Below are 13,286 nucleotides of genomic sequence, written 5' to 3'. Positions count from 1 at the left end.
GTTTAATGGCTGTGATAGGAGAAAACTGAGGATGGATCAACATTGTAGTTACTCCACAATAGTAACCTAAATGAAAGAGTGAAAAGAAGGAAGCCTGTACAGAATACAAATATTCCAAAACATGCTTCCTGTTTGCAACAAGGAACTAAAGTAAAAGTGCAAAAAATGTGGCAAAGAAATTAACTTTATATCCTGAATACAAAGTGTTATTTTTGGGGCAAATCCAACTCAATACATCACTGAGTACCACTCGCCACATTTTCAAGCATATTGATGGCTGCATCATATTACGAGAATGCTTGTCATCGGCAAGGACTAGGTATTTTTTGGGGGGGTAAAAATAAATGGAATAGAGCTGAACAAATCTCCCTGGATTACACACACAGGTAAAATGGAGAGCCTGGCACGCCCACGGAAAGCAGAGAGGAGGAGAGGAGAATGAAAGGAGTTGGGGAGGGGAACTTCAGATGTACTACATCTTTGCACAGCTTGATATTATTCTTCTGTATTTCTATGATAAAGCAAATGTCTGCTTTCAGACTGAACCAGACACTGGGAGACAAATTCCCTTTTCAGCAGGACAATAACCTAAAACACAAGGCCAAATATACACTAGTGTTGCTTACCAAGACTACATTTGTATTTATATTTATTAAGGATCACCATTTGCAGCAGCAACTCTTACTGGGGCAAAGCAAAATGAAGGCAGTTATAGAATTTTAAAAACATTACGATACATTTACAATAGATTTCACAACACATTAAGTATGTGCCTTCAGGTCCCTACTCTACTACGACATATCTACAACACAAAATCCATGTGTACGTGTGTGTATAGTGCGTATGTTATCGTGTGTGTGTATGCATGTGTCTGAGCCTAGGTTTGTCTTGCTTCACAGTCCCTTCTGTTCCATAAGGTATTTTTAATCAGTTTTTAAATCAAATTTTACTGCTTGCATGAGTTACTTGATGTAGAATAGAGTTCCATGTAGTCATGGCTTTATGTAGTACTGTGCGACTCCCATAGTCTGTTCCGGACTTGGGGAGCGTGAAGAGACCTCTGGCGGCATGTCTTGTGGGGTATGGATGGGTGTCCGAGATGTGTGCCAGAGGTTTAGAAAGACAGCTTGGTGCGCTCAACATGTCAATATTCAAAATTACAATGGTTGTCTTTCATAATTTGGTTAGATATACTTGGATGTGTATTGTTAGCGTTTGTTGCTTGATCATTTTGATCATCTTTCCAGTGAAAATTTCATTCAAGTAGTTGGCAATATCAGTGGGTTTTGTGATGAATGAGCCATCTGATTCAATGAATGTTGGAGCTTAGTTTGCCTTTTTGCCCAAAATGTAAATTAAGGTGCTCCAAAGCTTTTTACTATCATTCTTCATATCATTTTTCTTTGTTTCTTCTTTTTATTCAGTTTAGTCACATGATTTCTCAATTTGCAGTACGTCTGCAAAGCAGACTTATTTGTCATTCCTTTTGCCTTATCCCTCTCAACCAAAACATTTTTCAATTAATCATCAATCCACTGCAATTTAGGTGTTTATACAACCATTTTCTTAATGGGTGCATGTTTATTAGTAAATGAGATAAGCAATTTCATACAGTTGAAGTCGGAAGTTTACATACACTTAGGTTGGAGTCATTAAAACTCGTTTTTCAACCACTCCACAAATTTCTTGTTAACAAACTATAGTTTTGGCAAGTCGGTTATGACATCTACTTTGTGAATGACAAGTAATTTTTCCAACAATTGTTTTCAGACAGATTATTTCACTTATAATTCAATGTATCACAATTCCAGTGGGTCAGAAGTTTACATACAGTAAGTTGACTGTGCCTTTGAACAGCTTGGAAAATTCCAGAAAATTATGTCATGGTTTTAGAAGCTTCTGATAGGCTAATTGACATCATTTGAGTCAATTGGAGGTGTACCTCTGGATGTATTTCAAGGCCTACCTTCAAACGCAGTGCCTCTTTGTTTGACATCATGGGAAAATCAAAACAAATCAGCCAAGACCTCAGAAAAAAATTGTAGACCTCCACAAGTCTGGTTCATACTTGGGAGCAATTTCCAAACGCCTGAAGGTACCACGTTCATCTGTACAAACAAAAGTACGCAAGTATAAACATCATGGGACCACTCAGCCGTCATACCGCTCAGGAAGGAGACGCGTTCTGTCTCCTAGAGAGGAACAAACTTTGGTGCGAAAAGTGCAAATCAATCCCAGAACAACAGCAAAGGACCTTGTGAAGATGCTGGAGGAAACAGGTACAAAAGTATCTATATCCACAGTAAAACGAGTCCTATATCGACATAATCTGAAAGGCTGCTCAGCAAGGAAGAAGCCACTGCTCCAAAACCGCCATAAAAAAAACAGACTACGGTTTGCAACTGCACATGGGGACAAAGATCGTACTTTTTGGAGAAATATCTTCTGGTCTGATGAAACAAAAATAGAACTGTTTGGCCATAATGACCATTGTTATGTTTGGGAAAAAAAGAGGGAGGCTTGCAAGCCAAAGAACACCATCCCAACCGTGACGGACGGGGGTGGCAGCATCATGTTGTGGGGGTGCTTTGCTGCAAGAGGGACTGGTGCACTTCACAAACTAGATGGCATCATGAGGGAGGAAAATTATGTGGATATACTGAAGCAACATCTCAAGATATCAGTCAGGAGGTTAAAGCTTGGTCAAGAATGGGTCTTCCAAATGGACAATGACTCCAAGCATACTTCCAAAGTTGTGGCAAAATGGCTTAAGGACAACAAAGTCAAGGTATTGGAGTGGCCATCACAAAGCTCTTACTTCAACCTTATAGACATTTTGTTGGCAGAACTGAAAAAGCATGTGCGAGCAAGGAGGCCTACAAACCTGACTCCGTTTCACCTGCTATGTCAGGTGGAATGGGCCAAAATTCACCCAACTTATTGTGGGAAGTTTGTGGAAGGCTACCCGAAACGTTTGACTCTGTCACGATCGTGTTGACATGAATGAGAGGACCAAGGCGCAACATGATATGAATACATCTTCTTTATTTACAACGACGAAGATGAACACGAAACACTTATTCAAACTAACAAAACAACAAACGATCGTGAAACTTCAAACGCAAGTGCACACACAAACTACTTACGTCGACATATACATATACAATGACCCACAAACAGCAAAAGCCTATGGCAGCCTTAAATATGGTTCCCAATTAGAGACAACCGAAACCAGCTGTCTCTAATTGAGAACCCATTCAGGCAACCATAGACTTTCCTAGAAAACTACACACCCATAGACACAGCTAGATACATACACTCAACACAAACCCATACACTACCACCAACACCACCTCTACCATATAAATACCCCCAAATACACACATACCCCATGTCACACCCTGACCTAACTAAAATAATAAAGAAAACAAATAATACTAAGGCCAGGGCGTGACAGACTCAAGTTAAACAATTTAATGGCAATGCTACCAAATACTAATTGAGTGTATGTAAACTTCTGACCCACTGGGAATGTGATAGAAGAAATAAAAGCTGAAATAAATCCTTCTCTCTACTATTATTCTGACATTTCACATTCTTAAAATGAAGTGGTGATCCTAACTGACCTAAGACAGGGAATTTTTACGAGGATTAAATGTCAGGAATGATGAAAAACTGAGTTTAACTGTATTTGGCTAAGGTGTATGTAAACTTCCGACTTGACAATGTGTCAAGTGCAGCGTCTGATTGCTCGTCATTACACTCCACTGACCAACAAATTCTTTACATCAACAACATAGGAATCACTACAAAACTTATTGTATGACCTCTTATACACTATTTTAGGCCCAGCCTTTGGAACTTTGGTTTTCCTAGATATGGCTACTGTATTGTGATCACTACATCCAATGGATTTGGATACTGCTTTAAAGCAAATTTCTGCAGCATTAGTAAAGATGTGGTCAATACATGTTGATGATTTAATTCCTGTGTTTTTTGTAACTACCCTGGTAGGTTGACTGATAACCTGAACCTAGTTGCAGGCGCTAGTTACAGTTTGAATCTTTCTCTTGAGTTGGCAGCCTGATGAAAGCCGGTCAATATTTAAATCACCCAGAAAATATACCTCTCTGTTGATATCACATGCATCATCAAGCATTTCACACATGTTATTCAGATACTGACTGTTAGCACTTGACGGTCTGTAGCAGCTTCCTACCAGAATGGGCTTTAGGTGAGACAGATCAACCTGTAGCTATATTACTTCAACAGTATTTAACATGAGATCCTCTCTAAGCTTTACAGGAATGTGGTTCTGAATATAAACGGCCACCTTTGGCATTTCTGTCCTTCTGTATATCTTATTGTAGATCTTATAACCATGTATTGCTACTAGAGGTCGACCGTTGATGATTTTTCAACGCCGATATCGATACCCATTATTGGAGGACCAAAAAAAGCCGATACCGACTAATCGGCCGATTTTTTTAATTGTAATTTTTATTTGTAATAATGACAATTACAACAATACTGAATAAACACTTATTTTAACTTAATATAATACATCAATAAAATCAATTTAGCCTCAAATAAATAATGAAACATGTTCAATTTGGTTTAAATAATGCAAAAACAAAGTGTTGGAGGATAAAGTAAAAGTGCAATATGTGCCATGTAAGAAAACTAACGTTTAAGTTCCTTGCTCAGAACATGAGGACATATGAAAGCTGGTGGTTCCTTTTAACATGAGTCTTCAATATTCCCAGGTAAGAAGTTTTAGGTTGTAGTTATTATAGGAATTATAGGACTATTTCTCTCTATAAGATTTGTATTTCATATACCTTTGACTATTGGATGTTCTTATAGGCCCTTTAGTATTGCCAGTGTAACAGTATAGCTTCCATCCCTCTCCTCGCCGCTACCTGGGCTCGAACCAGGAACACATCGACAACAGCCACCCTCGAAGCAGCGTTACCCATGCAGAGCAAGGGGAACAACTACTCCAAGTCTCAGAGCGAGTGACGTTTGAAACGCTATTAGCGCGCACCCCGCTAACTAGCTAGCCATTTCACATCGGTTACACCAGCCTAATCTCGGGAGTTGATAGGCTTGAAGTCATAAACTGCACAATGCTTGAAGCATTGTGAAGAGTTGCTGGCAAAACGCACGAAAGTGCTGTTTGAATGAATGCTTACGAGCCTGCTGGTGCTTACCATCGCTCAGTCAGACTGCTCTATCAAATCATAGACTTAGTTATAACATAATAACACACAGAAATACAAGCCTTAGGTCATTAATATGGTCGAATCCGGAAACTATCATCTCGAAAACAAAACGTTTATTTTGCCGTCAAAGGAAGTGGACCAAAGCGTATCGGGGTGAGCGTACATATTCTTTTTTATTAGAAATGGCGCCGACAAAAACAATAAACAATACAAAACAACCGTGAAGCTTAAGGGCTATGTGCCACAAACAAAGTTAACTTCCCACACAGAAAGGTATGGTTCCCAATCAGAGACAACGATAGACAGCTGTCCCTGAGTGAGAACCATACCCGGCCAAAACAAAGAAATACAAAAACATAGAAAATAGAACATAGAATGCCCACCCAAATCACACCCTGACCAAACCCAAAATAGAGACATAAAAAGCTCTCTAAGGTCAGGGCGTGACATTATTCTTTCAGTGAAATACGGAACCGTTCCGTATTTTATCTAATGGGTGGCATCCATAAGTCTAAATATTCCTGTTACATTGCACAACCTTCAATGTTATGTCATAATTATGTAAAATTCTGGCAAATTAGTTCGCAATGAGCCCAAGCGCGGAAAATGTTGCATATACCCTGACTCTGCGTGCAATGAACGCAAGAGAAGTGACACAATTTCACCTGGTTAATGTTGCCTGCTCACCTGGATTTCCTTTAGCTAAATATGCAGGTTTAAAAATATATACTCCTGTGTATTGATTTTAAGAAAGGCATTGATGTTTATGGTTAGGTACACGTTGGAGCAACGACAGTCCTTTTTCACGAATGCGCACCGCATCGATTATATGCAACGCAGGACACGCTAGATAAACTAGTAATATCATCAACCATGTGTAGTTATAACTAGTGATTATGATTGATTGATTAATTGTTTTTTATAAGATAAGTTTAATGCTAGCTAGCAATTTACCTTGGCTTCTTACAAAATTTGCGTAACAGGCAGGCTCCTCGTGAGGCAGGTGGTTAGAGCGTTGGACTAGTTAATTGTAAGGTTGCAAGATTGAATACCCGAGCTGACAAGGTAAAAATCTGTCGTTCTGCCCCTGAACAAGGCAGTTAACCCACCGCTCCTAAGCCGTCATTGAAAATAAGAATGTGTTCTTAACTGACTTGCCTACTTAAATAAAGGTGTGTAAAAAAAATACTGATTTGCGATTGTTATGAAAACTTGAAATCGGCCCTAATTAATCGGCCATTTCGATGAATCGGTCGACCTCTAATTGCTACCACTGTATCATCAAAGGTGTTATCTAAGTGAGTTTCAGAGGTTGTCAGAATATGAATATCATCTGTCACTAGCAAATTACTGATTTCATGAACCTTGTTTCTTAAGCTAAATATTGTAACGACCCTGGGTTTACAAGCGCGGAAATCGACTCTGTTAATATGTTAACGTGGGCTATTTTTAGAACTTTTCTGCGATGCTTGGTTGTTTTATTGCTTTACTGGGAAGGTAGACATGCTCATGTTATTTATGTTAGTGCAGCGTGAGCTGCACACAGTGGACTTCCTACTAGGGCACACTGCCTCAGTGCTAACAGTATCACTCTGGTTCATAGGCACATGATTACTGCAAGCAATAGCTGTGGGATCAGCAGAGGCATTCAGGGCAGTAAGAGGGACATAAATTAGGTTACTTACATTGCGTCTTCCAACGCCCCTGGGATAATGTACATTTGCTGAAGCATTATGACAACTCAGTGACAAAATGGTAGGGATTAAATGAGCTGGGCTTGGGTCATTGATAAGTCATTGTCTCAACGCAGCCTTACAATGCTGTGAAAGGATCCAGGAACCCAAATAATTTGGGTGGATCCCATCCAACTCAAAATATGAGCTTTGTTTCCAGAAGGTATCAAAATTGTCAATACATGTGACACCCAAAAAGCTGCAATAGTCTCGTAGCCAGTTATGGAGGGCGAAAAGTCTGCTGAACCGTTCAATGCCACAATTTAGAGAGGACAGAGGGACAGATATTGTGGGGCGCTTGTTGGTGTCAAGTAGTGACCCAATCTGTTCTTAAAAATCCATCTTCAACTGTTCTGAGCTGCCCTTCAGAATGTCATTAAATCCCACATGAACTTTGACAGACTAAATTTCCTGATGCTGGTTTAAAATGTTTGGGAGCAGCTTATTGATGTCCTGTACTCGTGCTCCTGGAAAGCACAACGTTTTTGCTCCAGGGACTGAGACATTTCTCACCATTGAATTTTTTTCCCCCCTCACAATACCCCATAATGACAAAGAAAAAAATGTTTTTATTTTTTATTTCAGCAATTGTAGAAAATTAAAAAAACATTTACATAAGTATTCAGACCCTTTACTCAGTACTTTGTTGAAGCACATTTGGCAGCGATTACAGCCTTGAGTCTTCTTGGGTATGACGCTACAAGCTTGGCAAACCTGTTTTTGGGGAGGTTCTCCCATTCTTCTCTGCAGATTCTCTCAAGCTCTGTCAGGTTGGATGGGGACCGTTGCTGCACAGCTATTTTCAGGTCTCTCTGGAGAGGTTCGATCGAGTTCAAGTCCGGGCTCTGAATGGGCCACTCAAGGACATTCAGAAATTGTCCCGAAACCACTCCTGTGTTGTCTTGGCTGTGTGCTAATGGTCGTTGTCCTGTTGGAAGGTGAACAGTCGCCCCAGTCTGAGGTCCAGAGCGCTCTGGAGTAGGTTTTCATCAAGGATCACTCAGTACTTTGCTCTGTTCATCTTTGCCTCGATCCTGACAAGTCTGAAAAACATCCCCACAGCATGATGCTGCCACCACCATGCTTCACTGTAGGGATTGTGCCAAGTTTCCTCAAAATGTGATGATTGGCGTTCAGGCCAAAGAGTTCAATCTTGGTTTCATCAGGCCAGAGAATCTTGTTTCTCATGGTCTGAGAGTCTTTAGGTGCCTTTTAACAAACTCATAGCGGGCTGTCATGTGCCTTTCACTGAGGAGTGGCTTCTGTCTGGCCACTCTACCATAAAGGCCTAAATGGTGGAGTGCTGCAAAGATGGTTGTCCTTCTGGAAGGTTCTCCCATCTCTGCAGAGGAACATTGGAGCTCTTTCAGAGTGAACACCGGGGTCTTGGTCAACACCCTGACCAAGGCCCTTCTCCCCCGATTGCTCAGTTTGGCCGGGTGGCCAGCTCTAGGAAGAGTCTTGGTGGTTCAAAACTTCTTTCATTTAAGAATAATGGACGCCACTGTGTTTTTGGACCTTCAAAGCTGCAGAAATTTTTGGTACCCTTCTCCAGATCTGTACCTCAACACAATACTGCCTCGGAGCTCTAAGAACTATTCCTTCCACCTCATGGCTTGGTTTTTCTCTGACATGCACTGTCAAGTGTGGGACCTTATATAGACAGGTGTGTGCCTTCCCAAATCATGTCCAATCATTTGAATTTACCACAGGTGGACTACAATGTAGTTGTAGAAACATCTCAATGATGATCAATGGAAACAGGATTAACCTGAGCTTAATTTCGAGTCTCATAGCAAATGGTCTGAAAATGTATGTAAATGTAATATTTCAGTTTTTTGTTTATAATACATTTTCTACATTTTCCAAAAACTTGTTTTCGCTTTGTCATTAAAGGGTGTTGTGTGTAGATTGATGAGGAAATAGTTTTATTTAATACATTTTAGAATAAGGCTGTAATAAAACTAAATGTGGAAAAGGTCACGGGGTCTGAATATTTTCCGAAGGCACTTTATGTGTGTGTGTGTGTATATGTATAACTTCACAGATCTTCATTGTAAACAGTTTAAACACTGTTTCCCATGCTTGTTCAATGAACTATAAACAATTCATGAACATGCACCTGTGTCAAGGACATTAAGACACTAACAGCTTACAGACAGTAGGCAATTAAGGTCACAGTTATGAAAACTTAGGACACTAAAGAGGCCTTTCCACTGACTCTGAATAACACCAAAAGAAAGATGCCCAGGGTCCCTGCTCATCTGCGTGAACGTGCCCTAGTCATGCTGCAAGGAGGCATGAGGACTGCAGATGTGGCCAGGGCAGTAAATTGCAATGTCTGTACTGTGAGATGCCAAGTACAGCGCTACAGGGAGACAAGACGGACGGCTGATCGTCCTCGCAGTGGCAGACCACGTCTCGCAGTGGCAGACCACGTCTAACAACAGCTGCACAGAATCGGTACATCCGAAGATCACAGCGGGACAGGTACAGGATGGCAACAACAACTGCCCCGAGTTACTCCATGAACGCACAATCCCTGCCATCAGTGCTCAGACTGTCCGCACAAGGCTGAGAGATGCTGGACTGAGGGCTTGTAGGCCTGTTGTAAGGTAAACCCTCAACAGACAACACCGGCAACAACGTCGCCTATGGGCACAAACCCACCGTCACAGGACCAGACAGGACAGGCAAAAAGTGCTCTTCACTGACGAGTCACGGTTTTGTCTCACCAGGGGCGATGGTCGGATTCGCGTTTATCATCGAAGGAATGAGCGTTACACCGAGGCCTGTACTCTGGAGCGGGATTGATTTGGAGGTGGAGGGTCCGTCATGGTCTGGGGCGGTGTGTCACAGCATCATTGGACTGAGCTTGTTGACATTGCAGGCAATCTGAACGCTGTGTGTTATAGGGAAGACATCCTCCTCCCTCATGTGGTACCCTTCCTGCAGGCTCATCCTGACATGGCCCTCCAGCATGACAATGCCACCAGCCATACTGCTTGTTCTGTGCGTGATTTCTTGCAAGACAGGAATGTCAGTGTTCTGCCATGGCCAGCGAAGAGCCCGGATCTCAATCCCATTGAGCACGTCTGGGACCTGTTGGATCGGAGGGTGAGGGCTAGGGCCATTCCCCCCAGAAATGTCCGGGAACTTGCAGGTGCCTTGGTGGAAGAGTGGGGTAACATCTCACAGCAAGAACTGGAAAATCTGGTGCAGTCCATAAGGAGTAGATGCACTGCAGTTCTTAATGCAGCTGGTGGCCACACCAGATACTGACTGTTACTTTTGATTTTGACCCCCCTTTGTTCTGGGACCCATTATTCCATTTCTGTTAGTCACATGTCTGTGGAACTTGTTCAGTTGTTGAATCTTGTTATGTTCATGCAAATATTTACACATGTTAAGTTTGCTGAAAATAAACGCAGTTGACAGTGAGAAGACGTTTCTTTTTTTGAGTTTACTATCGTTCAAAAGTTTGGGGTCACTTAGAAATGTCCTTGTTTTTGAAAGAAAAGCAAACGTTTTTGTCCATTAAAATAACATCAAATTGATCAGAAATACAGTGTAGAGATTGTTAATGTTGTAAATGACTATTGTAGCTGGAAACGGCAGATTTTTAATGGAATATCTACATTGGCGTACAGAGGCCCGTTATCAGCAACCATCACTCCTGTGTTCCTATGGCACGTTGTGCTAGCTAATCCAAGTTTATCATTTTAAAAAGGCTAATTGATCATTCGAAAACCCTTTTGCAATTATATTAGCACAGCTGAAAACTGTTGTCCTGATTAAAGAAGCAATAAAACCTTTCTTCTGAAACTCTTCAGTCTATTCTTGTTCTGAGAAATGAAGACTATTCCATGCGAGAAATTTTCAAGAAACTGAAGATCTCGCTGTGTACTACTCCCTTCACAGAACAGCGCAAACTGGCTCTAACCAGAATAGAAAGAGGAGTGGGAGGCCCCGGTGCACAACTGAGCAAGACGACAAGTACATTAGAGTGTGTAGTTTGAGAAGCAGACGCCTCACAAGGCATGAACTAGCAGCTTCATTAAAAAGTACCTGCAAAACACCAGTCTCAACGTCAACAGCGAAGAGGAGACTCCGGGATGCTGGCCGTTTAGGCAGAGTTGCATAGAAAAAGCCATATCTCAGACTGGCCAATAAAAATAAAAGATTAAGTTGGGGAAAAGAACACAGACAGAAGACAGAGGAACTCGCAATTAGAACATTTTTAAGTGGCCCCAAACTTTTGAACGGTAGTATGTATATATATATATATATATATATATATATATATATATATATATATATATATATATTATAATATATATATATACATACATACATACATACGTGTTTTCTTTTTTATACATTTTTTACACGTTAGAATTTGTCTTCCACTTTGACATTATTGAGTATTTTGTGTAGATCGTTTACAAAAAAGGACTAATCCATTTTAATCCCACCAAAATGTAGAAAAAGTCAAGGGGTGTGAATACTTTCTGAAAGCACTGTCCATACATAGACAGTCAGTTAAATAAACAGACAGGCAGACAGACACAGAGGCTAATGCATGCACATTACATATTCACACACGCATGCACGCGCACACACACACACACACACACACACACACACACACACACACACACACACACACACACACACACACACACACACACACACACACACACACACACACACACACACACACACAGCAGGGTGCTGAATAAGTGAAGAGAGAAGGGGTGACACTGAAGTGATGTCATCAAGTCACACAAGGACAAAGCAGTGGAGAGCTTCCTCATGTCAGACTCAACAAGACAGCACACACACACACACACACACACACACATGCTCAGTTCAGTGGGTGCTGCGGAGGGGAGGATGTTTCATAATAATGGCTGGAACGGAGCAAATGGAATGCCATCAAACACATGGAAACCATGTTTGATGTATTTGATACCATTCCACTGACTCTGCTCCAGCCATTACCACAAGCCCATCCTCCCCAAATAAGTTGCCACCAATCTCCTGTGGCCCAGTTCCATTTTAACAAATCGTCTTGGAATCCTCTAACCAAACAATGGACCAAGGTTCAAGACATGAGTTACATTTCAACTTGTCTCCTGAAATGAACTGCAGTTGAACCCTCAGACAATTGTGAAAACTGCTGAGAAGGCTGCAGTCTTACCTGACCCTCTCCTTGGGGTCTCCGAAGGACTCTTTGAGGCGGGAGAAGTCGGGGTAGAAGTGGACAGATGGAGATATGACTTCCAGAAGACCTGACTGGATCTCCACTGGAAACCTGACAGAGAGAGGAGAGAGTGGGGGCGAGGGGGAGAGAAAGAGTTGAAAAATCTCAACTACTACTATCTACAACTATCACATAGACACAGTTATGATAGATACAGGCAGACAGACCGACAGGCACACAGGCAGACACAAACAGGCAGATAGACAGGCAGGCAGACAGACACAACAGTATGTGGGTCCCTGCCACCCTTTCCACAAACACTATTGACTTCCTTTCTGGTCAGGTGGTTGATAGTTGGTAACCAGGGGAGACGGAGACAGGAGCACACACACACCACCCCTGCTGTAACATCTCCGTGGGAGGAAGGTGTCAGATAACAATGTATGAAGACAGAGAGACGAGCCATTCAGGAGAGAGACAGGGGTCAGGTGTCAAGTGTGTAATCACTAACCCTGTCAATCAGCCAGGACAGGAGAGGTGTGTGTGCCTGAGGAACCACACACTAACTCACAATAGTGCACACACACACACACACACACACACACACACACACACACACACACACACACACACACACACACACACACACACACACACACACAACCCCTCTCTCCTGGGTCTTCAATCTCCCTGAGAGAATGTCGAGGTGACAGGGGGGACATTCAACCTCCCTCCTCCCCTCTTCACTTCCACCTTCCCTCCATCCACCCCCATAGCCATCTCCAGCCTCGATCCCAAATGACACCCTATTCTCTATGTAGTACACTATTTTTCCCGAGGGCCCATCTGGTTCTGGTAGTGCTGAGCGATTAAAATAAATGCAAGTTATTTTTCGTTTTTAAATTTTTAAACAACTAATTGACCGACGTCGGTTAAATTATTTGAATTCCATTTCTGTGAGCTCAACGCACAGTTTCTCTAGAGTTGTAGCTTCCAACAGGCCAATATTCTACATAGATTAGCGCAGAAAACGTGGTAATTAACTACAATGACCATAATCCATTGCGCACCTACTTCTCCGGTTCGTGTGTTTCTTTTACACCAGCTACGTTAGTTAGGTTA

The 13,286-nt window shown here is 41.8% G+C and overlaps 1 protein-coding gene across 2 annotated transcripts in view; it reads right to left on the bottom strand.

Moving 5' to 3' along the window:
• LOC129858288 (alpha-1,3-mannosyl-glycoprotein 4-beta-N-acetylglucosaminyltransferase B) overlaps positions 1–13,286 on the bottom strand; it is a 180,465-nt gene that overhangs the window by 64,617 nt on the left and 102,562 nt on the right. For both annotated transcript variants that reach the window (XM_055927419.1, XM_055927420.1), the window contains exon 6: positions 12,162–12,275. In XM_055927419.1, coding sequence (XP_055783394.1) covers positions 12,162–12,275 — 114 coding nt within the window. The remainder of the gene's footprint in view (positions 1–12,161; positions 12,276–13,286) is intronic.

Source organism: Salvelinus fontinalis, chromosome 6 (genome assembly GCF_029448725.1).
Source record: "Salvelinus fontinalis isolate EN_2023a chromosome 6, ASM2944872v1, whole genome shotgun sequence".
Lineage (NCBI taxonomy): Eukaryota > Metazoa > Chordata > Actinopteri > Salmoniformes > Salmonidae > Salvelinus > Salvelinus fontinalis.
Note: the sequence above shows the minus strand (reverse complement) of the source record. Positions and strands in the feature narration are given on the sequence as shown.